The 20,776-nt window shown below is 41.9% G+C and overlaps 1 protein-coding gene across 1 annotated transcript; it reads left to right on the top strand.

The window, feature by feature from the left end:
• The first annotated feature begins 1,081 nt into the window (after positions 1-1,081).
• Positions 1,082-7,493, top strand: LOC143609254 (ABC transporter G family member 22-like). The gene is made up of 11 exons (XM_077084058.1): positions 1,082-1,287; positions 1,821-2,197; positions 3,373-3,440; positions 3,587-3,822; positions 4,532-4,687; positions 4,772-4,955; positions 5,135-5,437; positions 5,765-6,052; positions 6,132-6,416; positions 6,491-6,598; positions 7,077-7,493. The coding sequence occupies exons 2-11, from the start codon at positions 1,828-1,830 to the stop codon at positions 7,287-7,289; spliced, it is 2,211 nt and encodes a 736-aa protein (XP_076940173.1). The 5' UTR covers positions 1,082-1,287; positions 1,821-1,827; the 3' UTR covers positions 7,290-7,493.
• Positions 7,494-20,776: the final 13,283 nt, after the last annotated feature.

Genomic DNA, 20,776 nt, shown 5'->3' with positions numbered 1-20,776 from the left:
TGAAACAAGTGGCATCACATCCGATTTCCCTAAATGTGAAAAATACGAAAGTGCTAACTTTCTTGAAATTTTTGCTTACACACTACCACAAATGATTATCATCTATAAGCGAAGATCGGCAAAGTTTTATGAACACTTAACTTCGGCACGGTCATCTTTGGTGTGAACGTTTGAAGGGTTAATCTTAATTGTTAACATGTGAAAGGGTTAAATGATTAAATCGATAAAGAAGGTTAAAGATTAAAAGTTTATGATAAAAATAATTGATAAAAAACAGATAATGACCGAGTTATAAAAATAATCATTAGAGTTAAAGGTAAAAATTATTTTTAATTAGTTTATTTGGTTTCCTAGTTTGAGTCTAGTTAGAAGATAATGGGGCTCGCCACTTATCCTGTATGTGAAAACTGTTGGCAATCTATCGGAAACATCATTACTTACAAGTTGATTTCTAGATCGGGCATCAACAAAGGATTTCTATCCGAAACTATCTTTACCGACAGATAATTTAAAATTTCTCATGTTTAAAACTTCTTTAATTCGTGCTTCCTTACTTATTAGAATATGAAAATTAACTATAATAATAAATGAATAATAAAAATAAATCATGATAACAAATTAATAAGGATGATGATGTATGAGTGTACATGCAATGATTTTAAGGAAAATTCCAAGAGATTTTTAGTACCCTAAGACAAAGGTAACTTAAGAATGAATGACAGCCTCACAATATGAAAGATTGAAGGGCATGCAACACTAAGAGTATCATGATCTATGTATCTTTCCACCTCCATCTATATGAAGCTTCAAACTTGCCCTACCAAATTTATTGCTAAAAGTTTAAAAAACTGACTTCTCGATCGATCTCAAAACAAACCAAGAAAGATGAAACAAATTCGTCAAACAAATGCAAACATAAAATAAAATCGAATTTGGTCACTTAACACGTGTATGAGAAATTAATTGGAAAGCAAATTATACAACTAAGTTCCGCCTTCGGTGTCACAATAAATGTTTCATCGTGAATATCTAATGCATTTATACATCTTGTCAAGTGATGTTCTTAATCACATACATAATTTATAAGTTCATTTTTTTTTCAAGATGTGCTAGGGTCATTTTTGTCATTTCACTAAAGTTGCTATTATTAGGTTTTTATATAAAAGGGCATAGTTGGAGGTGGCTGCCTAACAAATTAAGTGAATCAAACTTCACTTTGGTCTGCTCTCTCTCTCTCCTTCACTTTGATACAAGAAGTCTTCATTCCTTCAATTCTCTCTTTGGTAAGTAAAGAGGTCTATGAACTTCAAATATTACACTTCTCATGCTTTAGACTACTATAAAAACAGGTATTTGAGACGGTTTTGTCCGTTACAAGTTGCTGGTTTTATAATAGCATGCTAACATGAGTTGATCAAAAGTACTTTCTTTTTCTTAAATCTTTGATCATGTTTAAGTCATAAAGCTGCTAAAGATTATATAAATTCTTTAGCACGTCGTTTTATGTCTTAAAAATGATCAAGATTGTAAATAAATAACTTGAATATACATAGAGATTGTATAAATACACCTTCCTTAGTATATGTATACTAGCTAATGGTTTAGAGTTCACATGATATTGTATATATATGTAAGAAAAGTTATTTTGAGTTAAGGTTTAAGTGGGTGCAATCTCTCTTATCTTCTGGATTAATTTGCTCTTATTTATTATCTTATCTTATCTCATTCTCTCAGGATAAGTGAGATCTTACTGAGTACGACCGTTTTTGTTTGTTTATATATTTTATGTGACATAAATGTTATTGATGATAACCAACTAGGGAAACTATGGAGAAACCGACTTCGAGTTTAGGGTTATGGAGAACACAATCCGATCAACTTCCCCAAATAAGTGAAACTTTTAGAGGTGGCAGTGCAGAAGTGGGCAAGGGTGGTAGCACCGGTACACATTCAAGAAAGTCTAGTAGACAAATGGTGCTTGCATCCCCGGGCAGAAGTGGAGGCAGTAGCAAAAACAATACACACATTAGAAAGACAAGAAGTGCCCAAATGAAGTTTGATCTTGATGATGTCGGTAGTGGGGCCGCATTAAGCCGGGCTTCTAGTGCTAGCTTAGGCTTCTCGTTCTCGTTCACGGGGTTCACTATGCCTCCGGATGAGATTGCGGATTCAAGACCTTTCAGTGATGAAGACATACGTAAGTATTATTATTAATTAACTCATTCATCCCATTTTTCATTTCTAGAAGACATGATGTGAGTAGCAAGTAATGTGGTGCAACTAGTTAAGGGCCTAAGGCAATGCCATAAGGGTAACATGCTTTTAGTGGTAGGGTACGTAGTATAAGTAACATATATGAGTTATTATTATTATTTATTTATTTTATTTTTTTTGCATTTATAGATTGTTTAAAAAGCCATAAGAATTTGTAGGTGATTAATTGACCTAATTGTCAAACTGACTTTAAAGTCTGAATAATATTTTTTTTCTTCTCTTTTTAGTGTTTCATTAAACACATAATTTGATTTTTCTTTAATAATTTGGTGTGTGTAACTTTTAAAATTTTTTAAAATGCATAGCTTAGTTTTTCTTTTTGTCATCAAGATGTGAAAACGGAATTGTATTCAAAACAAAGTATTTTGTTTACATTTACGAGACATAAATTATAAAAACGAAACTTTTTACGTCTAGTATATTGTAGCGTGAAGCCGTGAAATGACATGAAGTTAATAACTCTTGCGATTTGGTCACATGATGAAAACCTTTTTGTTGGCAAAAAGACCACAAATCCCTATATAACAAGAAGCAGCTGAAAAGTAGCTCAAAAGAAAGAAAATGAAACACTAAACTGATAATGTTTATTTTTATTATTTAAAACAAATAACAAGTGTCACCATTCCATTACTATACAACTGTAACCAGCTAGTTAGTTGACAGGTCCAAAGTAGAATAATGGGCCCCATAACTTTCTAAAGTGGACCATAAACATGGCCCACTATCTTTCTTCATAGTCCACAATTAAATGGGTGCTTTGAATTATTATTGTCATCTTGATATCTTTTAGCAGTTACTTTCTCTTGGTCCCCAACATGCATAATCATTATCATCATGCATCAATTTGTAAGCTAAAAAACAAGACACAAGTTTTAAAAATCTTGTATCAAAACTTTGATCCTTTTAAGTTTTAATATCTACCATCGCCTTTTCGGTGGGTCCCACGTCTACTTGTTGTGTGGAAATGAAGAAAATGGATTTGACATTAGCAGACTTAATATTGGAAACTAGTAACATATTGATGATAGGAGTATAGGACATAGAATTTTGAAAACATGAATCGGTTGCAAACGTATGATGTTAATATGCTTCTAACAGCCGAAGACATTGAAGCTGGAACGCGTAAGAAGTTTCAGACAGAACCCACCTTGCCAATATATCTTAAGGTATTATTAAACTTTAAAGGTTAACATTTTTATAAAACCATGAACTAGACTAGTTCAATATAATAAAATAAAAAGTGTATAAAGAACTTGAGAAAATAATTAAAAAAAAATGTCACAAAGTCATCTAGTTTTGATATGTTATGCAGTTTACAGAAGTGACATACAAGGTAGTGATTAAAGGAATGACATCAACAGTAGAGAAGGATATTCTGAATGGAATAAGTGGTGCAGTGAATCCTGGTGAAGTTTTGGCATTGATGGGACCTTCGGGAAGTGGGAAAACTACGCTTTTGAGCTTACTTGGTGGCAGGTTAACGGATCCGGCTCCTGGGGGATCAATAACTTACAACGACAAGCCGTACTCCAAGTTTCTAAAGAGCAGGTTTGTGTGTTTTCTTGACTGTACTCCAGATACCTGTGTTTAGATGTGCCATTATTAAGTATGGGTGGCATTTAGGCCCATTTTGGCCCATTGTATAACTTGAGTATAGTCAAATTTACACGTTGTCTAATTTGAGTTGAGTAGTTGACCCAAATAAACCCATATGCAAAGGAATTTCCTAAATCGGCCCGTTCTTAAAGTGGGTGTGCATAGGTCGGTTTGGGGTTCAAACTGAACCAAAAATTCGGTTTTTGGGGGCTTGAAAAACCATTTGGTTTTGTTTTTTTTTTCTCCGGTTTTTACAATGAGTTCGGTTCGATGTTCCTTTTTTTTTTTCGGTTTTCACAATGGGTTCGATTCGATGTTCCTTTTTTTTTCCGGTTTTCACAATGGGTTCGGTTCGATTTTGCCATTTGGACTTGAAATTTTGGGCCAAAAAAGCCCATAATATTGAACTTGGGCCTCTAACTACTTCAGCCTAATGGTTTTCGTTAATTAATGATTAATTGATTACACAATTTTATTTATTTTTATAAATTAATTAAAATTCGAAAAATAAAAGTTAAACTTTTCCGTCTGCGCATTTTATTGTTTTTTTATAATTACTTAACAATACCGTCTGTTTGTGTTGGGTTTGTTTATTCTGTTTCATGCACAACCCTACATGATTGCCACCACTAATAAATACTAATAACAAATGTCCGTGCAGGATCGGGTTTGTGACTCAAGACGATATCTTGTTTCCTCATCTAACGGTGAAGGAAACATTAACATATGCAGCTCTATTGCGACTACCAAAGAAGTTAACCAAACAAGAGAAAGAAAAACGAGCAGCCGATGTCATTCGTGAACTAGGATTAGAAAGGTAAATTTTTGCAAAACATTATAACTATCTTACAACATTAAAAAGTACACCAGACTAGTTAACCAACTTTACAACTTAAAACAGATGTCAAGATACAATGATAGGAGGCACTTTTGTTCGGGGCGTTTCGGGTGGAGAGAGAAAACGTGTTTGCATTGGACTCGAAATAATAATCAATCCCTCCCTCTTGTTCCTTGACGAGCCGACATCCGGCTTGGACTCCACCACTGCTTTGAGAATCATTGAACTGTTACAAGACATAGCCGAGGTAAGCTTGTGCGTGTCACAACGGTCAAACCCAGTTGAGTTGACCCACAAACACTTTTTTATCCGCTTTTGTAAAAAAAATAAATTAAAAATAATTACTTTGTCATAAAGCTGAAAGGTTTTTTTTTTATTTGACCGATTTAAGATAAAGCATAACCCAAATCGACACATTTATTACAGACCGAGAAGACTGTGATCACCACGATTCACCAGCCATCGAGCCGACTTTTCCACAAATTTGATAAACTCGTCCTACTTGGCAAAGGGAGCTTGCTTTATTATGGGAAAGCATCCGAAGCAATGACATACTTTTCATCAATAGGATGTTCTCCATTAATCGCCATGAATCCCGCAGAGTTTTTGCTAGATCTTGCAAACGGGAACATGAATGAAGTTTCCATACCTTCAGAGTTGCAGGACCGCGTAGGCGACTCACAAAGAGAAACAAAAAATGGGAAACCTGCTCCATCTGTTGTACATGATGTAAGTAACATAACATATCATCACCTGTTTAGCATAAACTAGCGGTGTGAATGGGCCGGTTTTGGGCTTAAACCAAACCCAAAAAATAGAAAGTGTCAGTTTTTTAAAACAATTCTATCATTTGGGCTTGAAAATTTTTGGGCCGAACAAAAGTGGCCCAAAAGAATGAATTTGAGTCAAAAACTTTGGGCCCAAAAGAATTAATTATTATGCATTTTGGCTAACATATTTGGGTTACGACGTTTATTAAATTCTTACAAATTACTTAAAATTCAAATAAAACCATCATGCAGTTAAAAGATAAAAGATTTTGAAGTTTACTTGCAGTATTTGGTGGAGGCCTACGAGACAAAAGCGGCTGAAGAAACGAAAAAACAACTTATGATCAGTGCACCAGTCGATGAAGAACTCAAGTCAAACGTCGAGTCAATGAAACGTGAATGGGGAGCTAGCTGGAGAGAGCAATACTCGATATTGTTTCGCAGAGGAATTAAGGAAAGAAGACATGATTATTTTAGTTGGCTAAGAATCACACAAGTTCTTGTAACTGCAGTTATCTTAGGACTTTTATGGTGGCAGTCAGAAGTTCACATCCCAAAAGACCTTGATAATCAAGTAAGAAATATATAAAAAAAATAAAACTTATGAATATATTTAGTGAATAAAAATCATAAGTCTACATTCTCATTTGCAGGCAGGATTGTTGTTTTTCATTGCTGTGTTTTGGGCATTTTTTCCGGTTTTCACAGCAATTTTCACATTCCCACAAGAACGTGCGATGCTGAATAAGGAAAGAGCAGCAGACATGTACAGATTAAGTGCATATTTTATGGCAAGAACAACAAGTGATCTTCCACTTGATTTGTTTCTCCCAATGCTTTTCCTCCTTGTTGTTTATTTCATGGCGGGCTTGAGACTAGCCGCCGACTCATTTTTCTTAACCATGGTTATTGTCTTCCTGTGTATAGTTGCAGCTCAGGTATACCATTATTACTAACTGAGAGTCTGATATATATTATAAGTTAGTTTATTAACTGTGAAACAAAATGGCAGGGACTCGGGTTGGCTATTGGCGCTACATTGACCGACTTGAAGAAAGCAACGACTTTGGCTTCTGTAACTGTAATGGCTTTCATGTTGGCTGGTGGTTATTTTGTGAAGGTAAGCACTAATAGTAAAAAAGAAAAATAATCAACTAGGATAAAAATTAGTCCACCTATCTAGTATGGGTGTGCATGAAACAGAGAAACCTGAAATAACAGTGCCCAAAACCGAACCGAACCGAATTTATGGATTATTATTTTTATTATGAATGTTAAGTAACTTTTAAGAATTTTATAAATGGATCCCAAATACATAATAATCAACTAGTTTTTAATTAACAAAAAGATTTAGGCCCAAATTAATTATTTTGGACCAATTTATTTATCAGCCCAAAAATTTTAAGCCCAAATGATAAAACTGAAAAAATAAAAACCGAACTGCTGTTAAAAACCGAGTTTTCGGTTTTTCATTCGGTTTGAGCTCAAAAGTCAACTTTCCTTCTCTTAGTAGAGTATTGGTGGGGCCCGGAAACTTTCCCTAACGGGTTCTCATGGTCAACAAAAAAGTATGAACTAATCTGATGATATGTTTGCAGGATGTTCCAATATTCATTGCATGGTTACGATACTTGTCGTTCAATTATCACACATACAGATTACTTCTGAAAGTGCAGTATGAAACCATAAGTCCGGTAATTGATGGAATAAAACTTGACAGTGGTTTGAAGGAAGCCACTGCACTAGGAATTATGGTATTTGGGTACCGGCTTTTGGCATACTTGTCTTTGAGGAGAATGAAGATTCGTTGACGAACTGTCATAAAGTAGAATTTTTTTTTCATTTCATACCAAAGGAAAAGGTAACACAATGGACAAATTTTGAAGTATGAAGTGAATGAAAGTGAAGTTTTGAAATCATAATCAAGTAGAATGTAACATAATGGACAAGTTTACTTGCTATTGGTCATTAGGGGTGTAACAAAGAAATGAATGAATTTAATGTTGTTGATCTTTGTGTCTAACATTTAGGCTATCTGTCATGGTACTTAACAAATTCTAGACTTCCATAACTTGCAGCAATATAAATTCATACATTTCAACACATATAATGAAACTAAAACTAATATTACAAAATAAGATTCAACAAGAGTATTATGATAAGGAAGAACTTGTGTGATTCTTGACCGACTAAATAATAATGTTTTCTTTTATTAAGTCTTCTGCAAAACTATATCGTTTATTGCTCTAGATTGCATAGCCTCCCGCCCATAACTATTTTTGATTCTCAAGCGATTCTTGTTTAAAAAAAATGATAAATTGTTGAATATTATCGTTTTAACAGTGAAATATGTTTTAATGAGGTATTAGAATATGCATGCATGTTCCTCTTCAGATGCCAGCTAGCTGGTTAACACCTTCGTCTACGTGTGACTCGTTTTAATTTTAAACGTAAATAAAAACAATATTCCATGAACTAATAAGTATAAATCGAGTATGGGGCATTTTTGGAAATTTAAATAAAAAAATCACTTAAATCGTCGGAGTATTTTGCTATTACACACATGTCCTATCCCGAGTCCTAAGCATACAACTAAACGGGTATGGGTCAGGTTTTGCGGGTATGAGTGTTTTCTTTTTACATAAGCCAGGTAAGACCCACGAGACCTAACTAAACTGGTCAGGTCGGGTCATGCGGGTCTGACCCGTAGTTTCTAAAATGTAGTAATTCAAAATTTTCTTTCCATAATTATAAAAAAATATTAATTAATTAATTTCTTCTTTTAAACCTTTCTATTAATATTATTATTCTTTTAAGCTAGTATCGTTGATCTAAAGCACTGGCATAATTTAAACCCTAGAATGAAATATCTCAAATTTTGATTGAATGTATTCAAGGATTTGAAGTAAAGTTTAAGGTATGATTTCTGTTTTTAAGTTTGTTTAAATTCTTAGTATAGTTTGTTCATTATGATTTTAAAAATTCAGTCTCACATAATCGAATGTGTTAAGTCAATTTTAAAAATTCTTACTACTTGTTTTTCTAGTATATATGCATCTTGATTATGATAAAAATCGAGTCTTAATTTCTTTACATTTTAATAAACATTGAATACTGATTTTAAATCTTTTAGATGGAACAGAAGCTGCTGCAGATTTCATCTTTTGTAGTATGCGACCGATTGCTTCCGTTAGCCGCAAAATATCCATGGCTGCAAGAAGACGGATACCATGTTGGCACCGATCCATCCATGTCGAATCCCTGCGTTGATGGGGAGACGTATCCGAGGATATTTTCACGGTTGGGTGATTCTCTCTAGCCATCCAGACAGTGTCATGTGGTATCTTTGGAACCCGGTGACTCTAAAGACCATATATCTCCCCCCTTTAGTTTTGAAAGACGAAGACTATGAATCGATCGGTGGAGATTGTTGTTTGCCGTCCCCTCCAGAGGATACCGGTTAGGTCCTTTTGTTGAATAGAACCAAACGACGTACCTTTGTTTTTTGTCGGCTAGACCGTAAAAGAAAGAGGTTACAATGGACGGAAATGACATACGCTAGACAGCTCAAGAGCATAACCGACAGAGATGGTTTCATAAAATTAGAGGTGGCAAATGGGTTGGGTTGGGTCGAACGAGTCGTGGGTTGAAATGAGTCATGGGTCAAAACGAGTATGAGTCAAAATGAGTTTGGGTCAAAACAGGTCAATTAAAAAAATGGTTGTTTTGGTTTGGGTCGAAATAGGTTAGGGTCGAACCGGGTTTCGAGTTTTCTTTTTTTTTTGTGAACGAGAATAACAGCGTAAACATTTTATTTTTTTTTAGATTTTTCGTTTTTTATTTATATTTTAAGTTATGAATTTTTATATTATTTTTTTGAGTTTTTTTTGAGGGGTTTCTATTAAAATCAAAAACCCTTAAAAAAATATTCAATAATAATAATAAAAAAATTATAACTCAAAATATAAATCATAAACAAAAAAAGTAAAAACACTAAAATGTTTCCTACGTTGTCCTCGTTCCATAAAAAAAAAAGCCACCTAGAATCGAACCGAAACCGAAAGAATCGACGAAAATGAAACAAATAAAAAAAAACCAAAACTGGACCACATCAATCGAAATCGAAAAAATCAATCAAAACGAAACTAAAAGAATTCAAACCGAACAAAAACAAAACTGAAAAAACGAACAAAAACGAGCCCGGAATCGACCAGAAAGAAACAAAAGAAACCACAACCCAACACGTCACGGGTGAAAACTCGTGTTGGCTTGAAACCTGAACCGAACTCGTTCCAATCTAAAACCCGTTTCGTGCCGAAACCTGTCTTGTACGAAAACTCGTTTCAATCCGAAGCCTGTCACATTTCCTTATGACACTAACCCACATCGACCTATTTCTTTGAACTTGTCGACCCATTTTGACCCGAAAATAAAAGGATAGAATTTCAAATGACTCATTTTGACCCATTTGGTTAAAACCTTTTACCCAAACCAACTCAAATAACTTTTAAAACAACTCAAATTGACTCATTTGAAAGGGTTTGGGTCTAGATTGCCACCCCGACTTAAAATCCTTAACTTGTTGTAATGGCAAGGTATATGCCTTGAACAACAGTCTCCTTTACGGTGCTCTTATACAGGTTGACATTGTGGTTAAGGATAAAGAAGTTGTGATAACTCTATTGCCATTTGTAGATACCCCTTCTGATAATATTATGTCCTGCAACACTTGTTTCTTCGTAGGGCCTTTTCTGAAGGGAGGTACAGAGCTAATCTTCGTTATAGCAGTTGTTCGTTCGGAAGCAATGAGAACGCTTACTGACGTGCATTTGTTTAAATTAGACATGACTTGGGGAAGACCGGGAGACCTTATTAACACTATATTTTTCGTTGATCTTGCTCATAGTGGTTGGTTATTTTACAGACCTACACTTTCTTCAGAGTTAGGCGGCCATATTCACATTTTTGGCAAAGTAATATCCTCCTACAACTTCAAAGATAACACGGTATACCTATCTTCGATGCCATGTTTAGTGCCAAAAAACTATGTACAGCTGTGGGAATGCAGGTATGTGCTTATTAATCGCATGTCATATTCTAGCTAGCGTGTGAATAATTAAGGTCTTAACAATCATTTATTGTGTAGAGCTGAAAAAGAAGACAAGGAAGACGAGATCGTGACAAGCTGGTTGATATTAACAGCTGAAGAAACACTAAGTGACCCCGGGCAGATTATAGGTAATCTGGGGGCTAAGTAATGTTTCCCACGAAGGTTAGGTCCAGCAGAGTAAGTTGTACTTCAGGGAACCTGCAAAACAGACACCGTAAGCTCGTCACTGAGAAGGGGGGGGTTCCTCCTTGTGACCACCCTCCGGCGTGAGAATCAGTCTATATTGCTCTTTGAATATAAAAGTATATGAATACTATTAGAGCAGTTATCAAGTAAGTTATACGAGATAGTAGATGATGAAATGCTAATACCATTTACTGTCTTTTATAGCCGAAGGTGGGTTTCCAAGGAGTTTAGCCGGCCCAACACGCTACCAACTGTAACCTATGCACGTGCCCTACCTGTGAGTGGTGGATAGGTAGCGGCTGACACAGAGCAGGCGTGCCGTGCACTCTTTGTCTTCTACCAACTGCAGGCTAGGCACGTGGTCTGGCAGGAGTTGGTGGGCAGGCGGCGGCTATTGGTCACAGTGCTGTGGCGTGCTGTCTGCCACGCTGCTGTCAGTGAGCTGTCGCATTCTTGGTCAGATCTTTTGTCTTTACCTCGTCAGGTATCACGCAAAAGATCCTCCATCATACGGACTGGCCCATTTTGGCGGGAGTTTTCCCCCTCCCGCCTTTGCTCATTCTTTCAGGTGACACTGAATATTTGTAAGTGTTAAGCCTTATGCGTGTAGCTATGCTGTGCGGGTAGCCTTCCCTGATGGCTTGTATCCGCAACTGCGGGAACAGGCGGGTTACTTTACCATTGGGAGGCTTTTCCCTGCGTATGCAGCTTGCATACTGCGCGTAGGCTTCTCTGAGCATGGTGGGTCCTGCGGGAGTAGATGGTCTTTGCGCAGACATCCCTGTTCAAGGTGAGTCATGCGGGACCAACTGAGCCCTGCTGGGACCTACCTCTTCAAGTCCCCCCAGTCCAATGTTCTTCTCACGAATGTCTAATAAAGTGAGGTGAATTTTTGGACTTAAGCAAAGGGTTTTGAAAAGGGGTTTTTGTAAGGTTTTCCATGGGGGTTCTTCCCGCGGAAGTCCTTGTCACTTGCAGAAATTCCCGAGTTTCCTGCTTGGTCTTTGGGTATGATGCGGGTAGGTCTGTAACCTCCTCGCAAGTCAGGAGCATTGAGTCTTAGTTGTGTGGATTCTCCCTGTGGTTCTGGTAGTTTTTGAACATAGTGATCAATTATGTTTAAACCACCAATTCCATCTTGGAGCCTCAAACATCGTAGTACTCGATGTTCCCGCAACGCGGGGATATTACTTCCGTTTTCACAAGCATTGCCCAGAAGATCCTTCCTGGTTTCAATTCTCAGCGGGTGCTAGGTATGTGAAGGGTTTTGCCTTTACACTGTACCTGCATCCGTCTTACGGTTACTTTACTTCCAAGGTATTCCTGGCGTCCATTCCCTGCGGGTGCTAGGTATGTGAAGGGTTTTGCCTTTACACTGTACCCGCACCCGTCTTATGGTTACTTGGTTGCCAAATATTTTGGCTTCAATTCCCTGCGGGTGTTAGGTATGTGAAGGGTTTTGCCTTTACACTGTACCCACACCCGGCTTATGGTTACTTGTTTGCCAAGGTAAGGGGTATTTTCCCGCTTACTTTTTTGAACCTTAGTCTTCAAATTTTTAAATTTTGAAATTTGAAGAGTTGGATGGATCAATACCTCAAACGTCGTGCGACGGTTTCTTCTGACTGTGTCAGGACGTGCCAGAAGTTATGGCGACATGACATTATGTGGTCATTCCAGTTGCTTTTTCAGGCGCGTGGGCACGAGATTTCGGGCGCGTAGCCGCGAAATCTCTGACACACGTCCTTTTTGACAGCTGTTGCCAGTTCGCTTTTGCCACGCGTCATAGTTTCATTGCACCTTTGATTTCTCTCTCTTCCGTATTAAATTCATCGCATTAATTGCGATTGCTATATAAAGGGGGAGAAGGTTATTTGTAATTCACACTTTCCACTTTCATCTCTTCTTCTCCAGTAATTTCCGGCGAATTTCTCTTTTTCCGTAAAGCATTGCTCTGAAATCTCTTCTTTCTTCCACCATGTCTTCTCACGATGCTGATGATCAGAAGACTGCTGGCGAATGCCAGTGTTATCTTCCTGTCGAGCTGTACCAGTATATCGTCAGGAAGTTCATGCTCGAGTCTCTCGAGCCTGAGTTTCCTGAGCCCCACCATACTGTGTACGATGCCCCTAGTGGCAAAATCGGGGTTTATGCTGCATTCTTTGTCTACGGGAACCTTAGGTTTCCGTTGACAAAGTTTGTGTACCGTGTCCTAGAGAGGCACGGTGTGCACCTGACAGAGGTGCACCCCATGGCCATTGCCAAGGTCCGGCACTTTGAGTGGGTGTGCCGGATACTGGGCCTTGAGCCCCTTGTTGACCGCCTGATGACCTTCTATACTTGGAGGTGCATCCAAGGGTGGTACACTCTTACAACCCGTATCAAGGGTTTAAAGATTTGTACCACCGAGCGGAGTCTTCGCTCATGGAGAAGAGAGTTCTTCTTTATATCCGCTCGAGCCATCCCCATTGCCATGAAGTTCAAGAATGGCCAGCCGCTTCCGAACCTTCCCGCCATCAACTACGAGGAGGCGGAATGGTTCGCGAAGATATCCCGGGTCCAGTCCCCGGTTTTCCGTTTTCCGGAGTCGGCGATGGTGATGCTGGGGATGAGCCGGGTGTGGAAGGCGGCGAATGCGGATAAGGTTCCGATCGTCCTTGAATATGGTTCGAACTCTACCCCTTATGGTATGTCTTGTTTCTTTTTTGCTGACTACGATTTTTTCTAACTTTCTTGTTGATTTCAGAGGGTAACGATCTTCAGTCGCTCCTGAATCCGCGGGAGGAAGATGGTCCTGCGCGGATGGGTACTCGTGCTCTGGACGAGAACGAGTTGCCCATCTTAGAGCAGACTGCGGGTCGGTTCGTGGAGGTTTACCCGCCAGGCCAAGAGATCCTGAGCCACCGACGGCCAGGTAAGCCTATCTTCTACCCTGAACCTCTCAATGCTGTGCCTGCTGCTGGAGTTCATGACATTTCTTCTTCTGAGGAATCCGCAGAAGGTCCTCCACTGGTGCGGAAGAAAAAGGCTGCCGTCGGGAGAGGCAAGGAGAAGGTGGCCTCTACGGCCGACCCGGTAGTCCTATCTGACTCGGAGTCAGATAATGCAGAGGTGGCGGGGAAGCCCGGTGGTGAGGAGACCACCGCTCCGGAAGCTGCAGGTGTTACCTCCGGGGAGGCAGCGACGACGACGGTTACCGGTGTCAAGAGGCCGGCTCCATCGGGTTCGCCCCCGCTCGTCCGTGCGTTCAAGCTCAAGAAACCCCGTAAGTACCCCCATAATTCTTGTCTAGATTTGTTGTTTCAAATAAATTTTTCTAACACTTTTGCTTGTGCAGGTGTGGATGTTGACGCATTCCAGGGTGGAGTTGGAGTAAGTATTCCCCCGCCAATGACGGTAGGCTCGGTCAGCCTTCCCGAGGCGTCGACCCAGGCGTCTACGCTTGCTTCCGCTGGTTCCAGCCTTCCTGAGGCTGTTCCAGCTGAGAAGGTGTCTCCGCCGGCCGTGAGTGCAATTTTTACAGCATCTTTCACGGAGCCGGCGGTTACTGTTGCTGAGGAGACGGCGCCAACAATGGCTACCACGGCGGCTGCCACTATACCTGCGCCACCGGCACCGGCGGCCGGACCATCAGGTACGCGCCGGGCTTCCCGCCGATCTACGCCACCTTCCCGTCTGCCTGACCTGTTGGATGGATTTCCTTTAGGTTCAGGTGATGGGTTTGGCGGCTATCGGCCTGTTATTGACCCTACAGGTACGTAGGGTTCTTTTTTCTTTGTATATTTTTGTCATCTTTTCCTAACTGCCTTTGTTTCTTTTGCAGTGTCGGATTCCAATGAAGTGTATGTTCCAAGATGGAACATACGCCGAGGAACAACCCTTCGCACCCCTGTGGAGTGCGTGGATTGGGCTCGCCACGCTGCTCCTCATGGTGCGTTGGGGGAAGCCATGGCTAGCTACCAAGAGGGTAGGCTAACCAATGAGCTTCGGGTTCTCCAGGCCCGAACGCAGCCCCGCGTCGAGCTGCTTTGTCGTGAAAACGACAAGTTAAAAGCAGCTCGCGCCAAAGATGTATCTGAAGCGCGGGCTCTTCGGGAGGAGAACCGGCAGTTGGCCGCTGCCGCAGCCGAGAAGGAGAAGGCATTCAAGGCCCTCGAGGTTGAAGTCCAGGCGCGACTCGAGGCCCGCTCCAAGGCTGCCCAAGCTGTGAATGAACAGCTTCGGCTGGCCAAGGAGACTGCGCGAAACTCAACTGAGAGGGCTGCCAAGGCTGAAGCTGTTGCTGAGCCACTTCGCGAAGAGAATGAGCAGCTTAAATGCAAATTAAAGGCTCTTCAGCATGCTCATGACGCCTTGGCAATGGAAGATGCCAAGAAGCTGCAGGAGATCCTTGACCAGAGGGGGATGCTTGACCGTACTGAAAGGAAACTCAAAAGCGTCGAAGAAGCTGCCGCCAAGGAAGTTCAACTTGCCAACCTTGATAAAAGCGGAGCCGAACGTGCTTACAAAGAAAGTCAAGCTACCCTCCAATGGCTGCTTCGAGAAGCGTTGCCTGAGGTATCTTCATCTTTTTCTTCACGCTTTCCGCTCGTAATTAGAAAATGTTCTAACTTGTAATTCTTTTGTAGGTTGTGCGTCGGGTCCTTTCAGAGACCTCTTACGACGATGCAATGAGCGCAGCCCTCAACGCTTCTCACGAGGATGGGCAGAAGACTGGCTTCCTGCTTGGTCTAGGGTTTGCTGAGAGAGGCTTTCCGCCCTCCAACTTCCCTTTATTCAATGTTAATACTGAAGCTGCTTATGACCAAGCTGTGAATCAGTATGCTGCCTTCCCGCATCCAGTGGTGGAGAAGGTGAATGAAGCTGCTGCTGCTGATGATGGGCTAAGCATCCTTAAGGCTTTCCTTGGGCAGCCGCGCTCTGACGGTGCTGGTCCAAGCGGAGGTGGCCCTGAAGCCTGATCTTGAAGATCCCTTCCCCCTGCTAGGATAGCCTTGTATAGATTTCTTTTAGGCGGGTAGTTACCCAGCCATTCTTGTAATTGATTGTGAAATATTAATCTCTTTGCGTATAAGATTGTTATTTCCTTGGGTTCTTTGCTTTATAAACTTATGACTTGTATACTTAGTTTAAATTAGCAATTTCCCAAGTGTTTAGAATAAGAACCTTTGAACGTGGTTGATGATGGGTTAAAGTTTCGCCTCCTCCCTCGTGATTGTGCGGGTAAAACCGTCACTTGCACTTGGTAGGATGGCTAATCTTTACCCTCTATCTGACCTGCGTGTAGGTTTTCCTTTTCGAAATTTCTAAGGCATTAAGTTAAACCTTTGAACGTGGTTGATAATGGACTAAAGTTTTCGCTTCCTCTTTCGTGATTGTGCGGGTGTAACCGTCACTTGCACTTAGTAGGATGGCTTTAACTTTAGACCTATATCTGACCTGCGTGTAGGTTTTTCTTATCCTTTTAAGTGTTCATAAGTTAACCTTTTAACGTGGTAGACGGTAAGTTAAGTTTGGCTTCCTTGTTCGTGATTGTGCGGGTAAGACCGTCACTTGCACTTACAAGGATGGCTAAACTTTACCTACATCTGACCTGCGTGTAGGTTTTCCTTAGAACTTAACATTTTGGCGTTGTGTTTATGCGGGTATTGCCGCCTTCCACACGCAACTACTTCCCGTAAGGGAAGTTCATAGGTTACAAGCTTATTAATACATCATGAAAGGAGAATCATTTCCATTAGAAGTGGCTCTAGGCCTTTTCTTTACAAGTTGGAATTGATCTACATATAACATTTGCGTAATTGAGCTCCATTCCATGTTCTAGGGATGGGAGTGCCATCGAGCCTTTCGAGCCGGTAAGCGCCCTTTCCCAGAACTTCTTTGATAATGTATGGCCCTTCCCAAATCGGGGCCAACTTTCCTGGGCGTTGTTGGTTCGAAGCCTCGTTGTTACGCAGTATGTAGTCTCCTTCCTTGAAGTTGCAGAGTTTTACCCGCGTGTTGTAGTATTTTTGCATTTGTCGTTTGTAGTTTTCTTCACGCACGGCGGCTAAGTCTCTGCGCTCTTCGGTTAGCATAAGGTCTAACCGTCTTTCCGCATCATTGTCTTCTGGTTGGATTAAGACCCTTGGTGAGGGTAAACCGATTTCGACTGGGATCATGGCTTCAGTGCCATAAGTGAGACTGAACGGGGTTTCTCCCGTACTGGTCTTCTTCAGCGTTCTGTTTGCCCAAAGGACGTGTGGAAGCTCGTCCACCCAACCGGATCTATGTTCCAAGAGTCTTCTCTTTATGCCTTCGACGATGCTCTTATTTGCTCTTTCCACCTCACCGTTACCTTGCGGGTGTGCCACTGAGGTAAAGGTGTGGGTGATTTGAAGTTCTTTCAGCCACTGCTGTAGCTTCTTGTCAGCAAAGTTGGTGCCATTGTCGCTTACCAAATTCTGTGGAAGTCCAAAACGACAAATAATAAATTCCCAAATAAATTTTTTGATATGCTTTGCGGTTGTTTGGGCTAAAGGTTTCGCTTCTATCCATTTGGTGAAGTAGTCAATGGCTACCACTAGGAACTGAACATTCCCAGCTGCTGTTGGAAATGGGCCTGTCACGTCAATGGCCCACTTCTGAAATGGCCACGAGGAAGTGACAGGAACAAGTTCATTTTTCGGGCGATGCGTGTTGGGTGCGTAAAGCTGGCAAGATCTGCATTTTCTGATGTATGCCAACGCGTCCATATGCATCCCCGGCCAGAAGTATCCCGCGTTGTTTAGCTTGGCTACCACAGCGCGGGGGCCTGAGTGTATTCCACAGATGCCTTCGTGAACCTCCCTTAGGAGGTAGTCAGCATCTTGGTTGTCCACGCATCTTAACAATGGGCCAAGAAAGTTACGTCTGTAAAGGGTGTCATTGACCAGCTGATAATTCAGTGCTTTACAGCGTAGTTTTCTTGCCTGTGACTTCGACTCTGGTAACGTTCCTGCTTCAAGGTATTTTATTATTGGGGTCATCCATGTTTCTGTACCGGTTTGGATGACACAAATTTCCTTGTGCGGGACTGATGGTGTTTCGAGGAGCTCCACGCGGATGTCCTTTCCCAAGTGGGTGAAGGCCAGTGATGCAAGCTTGCTTAACGCATCCGCAGATTTGTTTTCGCTGCGCTTGACGTGTATCACTTTACAATCATTAAAATCGCGCATGATGGCTTTGGCTTGGGCAAGGTACAGGGCCATTGTGTCGTTCACAGCCGTGTACGTCCCGTTTATTTGGTTTGCCACTAGCATGGAATCTACGTGGGCTTCCAAATTTTTTACACCCATCTTTCGCGCAATCCTCAAACCGGCCAGGAATGCTTCATATTCAGCTTCGTTATTCGTACTTGGAAAATCCAGCCGAATAGCATAAGTATATTCCTGGCCTGCTGGATTTGTTAATTTTAACCCTGCGCCTGAACCCTCGTTACTAGCTGCTCCATCAGTGTAGAGTCGCCAGACTTCATCGATTTCGTGTGCTGGGGAGGGTTGAACCTCCTCCTGGCACTCTTTCTCCCGTGAAGCGGGGACTTCTGCAATAAAATCAGCCAGGACCTGACCTTTAATGGCTGGTCTCGGCTTGTATTGAATCGCATATTCTCCCAATTCAATTGCCCATTTAGCTAGACGTCACGATAACTCGGGTTTGCCTAGAACATTTGAGAGTTTGAAGTTGGTGAGAATAGTGATTGGGTGACCCTGGAAATATCGTCTCAACCTGCGTGAAGCGTGTATAAGTGCCAAGACCAGTTTTTCCAGGGTAGAGTACCGGGTTTCCGCGTCTGCCAGCACGCGGCTAACATAATAGATTGGCATCTGGATGCCTTTTCGTTCTACAAGCAGGACTGCCCCGGTTGCTCTATCTGTTGCGGAGAGGTATAGGATTAACTCCTCCCCCGCTTGTGGTGCCGTGAGTGTTGGGAGTTCGATCAGGCGTGATCGAATCTCCTGAAAAGCTGCTTCCGCTTCTGGTGTCCAGCGGAAGTGCGTTTTCTTTAAACAATTTCTTAGCGTTGACACAAAAGGGAACGACCTATCCGCATGGTTTGCCAAAAAGCGGTTAAGCGCGACTAGTCGTCCATTAAGTGTTTGAGCCTGTTTTATGGTGGTAGGTGATTCCATTTTGACAATGGCTTCGACCTTTTCAGGGTTCGCTCTGAAGCCATCTTTAGTAATAATGACTCCTAAGAACTTCCCTTCTTCCACCCCAAATGAACACTTGCTCGGGTTGAGCTTCATGTTTATCTTTCTGAGCGTGTTGAAAGTTTCCTCAATGTCTTTCAACATCGCCTCTGGCTCGGGGCTTTTGATGACCAAATCATCCATATAGACTTCCAAGTTTCTCCCAATTTGGGCGTGAAACTCTTTGTCCATTAGTCGTTGGTACGTGGACCCCGCGTTCTTAAGTCCGAACGGCATCATTTTATAACAAAATGTGCCATCGGGCGTCCGAAAGGCGGTTTTGTCCTGGTCATCTACAGCCATGTGGATTTGATGGTACCCTTATACGCATCCAAGAAGCATTTAAGGCGAAATGGTGCCACCGAATCCACCTTGAGATCAATTTCTGGCAACGGATAACAATCTTTGGGGCATGCTTTATTCAAATCTTTGAAATCTATGCACATGCGCCATTGTTTGTTATTCTTCGGTACCATTACGGGATTTGCAACCCATGTTTGATATTTGCTGACGCGCACGATGCCCGCATCAAGGAGTTCCTTGACTTGGGTTCTGCACGCGTTGGTTTGCTCGGGCCCCATTACTCTGCGCTTTTGTACGATCGGCGTAACGGCCGGATCGCATTTGAGCTTATGCTCTGCCTTTCCCCGGGGTACACCAGTCATGTCGGCTGGTGTCCACGCGAAGATGTCTGCATTTCGCTGCAGTAAGCGCTTGAGTAAGGTGCGTGTTGGATCAACAATTGTCGGGCCAATGGTAACGGCCTGATCGGGATATTTCCCATTGAATGCCCACTGTTCAGGTTCAGTGATGGTTTGTTTGGCCATCTTCGGTTTGGGTTTAGAGGAGACAGATGCGATGCATACCTGGGGAATGCCCGTGATCATCGCTACGCCTTCAGTTGTTGGCCATCCCATCATGCCGTGGACTGAGGATACCACGGCGTTGAATCTTGCCATCCCGTCTCTCCCGAATAGGATGTCATACGTATGATGTGGTTTTTTCATCACAACAAAATCCACATCCTCCGTGCGTGAATAATTCCCATCGGTGAGAGTGACGGGGAAAGATAGGATGCCCAAGGGGGTGTTCATGCTGCCGTCAAACCCTTCCATTGAAGCGTAGACCGTCTCCAGGCGTTCCTTGTCTTCATCATCGAGCTTGTCGAAGAACTGCCTGTACATCACTGTCGACGATGCGCCATTGTCAACGAGGGTGCGGGAGGTGATGTAGTGCCCCAGCTGGCTTTTAATGATAATGGGGCCTTCTTTGTTTGGGCCTCCCGGCACTCGCGGGAAGCGCACTTCTGCTTCCTTCCATGCGCATGATTCGGCCATCGGTCTCTTCCTTCCTCTGACCTTACCATGGACCATGTTGATGCTGATGTCGACGGGCTTTCGTCCGTTACCCCTGTACCTGTTGTCGTTCCTTCCTCCCTTCTTGATAGATGCCACGAGGTGTGCGAGCCTCCCATCCTTGACGAATGTCTCGACGATGTCCCTCAAGGATGTGCACTCCTCAGTGCTATGGCCCTTTGTCCCATGGAAGTCACAAGACTTGCTTTGATCCGCATTGGGTTTCTGTCGGATCGCTGGGGCTTTTGGCCATGGCAGTTTTTCCGTGGCGAATATCTCCGTGACGCTCTTGGTGAGTGGCGTCCAACGGTTTTTCCGGTTCGAAGGGTGCGTGTTGTCCCTTCCGCCAACCAGAGGGCGAGAGCTTGAGGGGGTGTCAAAGTTTATCCTTGACTGCCAAATACCTTGCCGCCTTTTTTTGTTTAGCCGGGCGGTTC

This window comes from Bidens hawaiensis, unplaced genomic scaffold (assembly GCF_021521415.1).
Source record: "Bidens hawaiensis isolate Kalapana, Puna unplaced genomic scaffold, B.hawaiensis_p1.1 tig00419517_1, whole genome shotgun sequence".
Taxonomy (NCBI): Eukaryota; Viridiplantae; Streptophyta; class Magnoliopsida; order Asterales; family Asteraceae; genus Bidens; species Bidens hawaiensis.
Note: the sequence above shows the minus strand (reverse complement) of the source record. Positions and strands in the feature narration are given on the sequence as shown.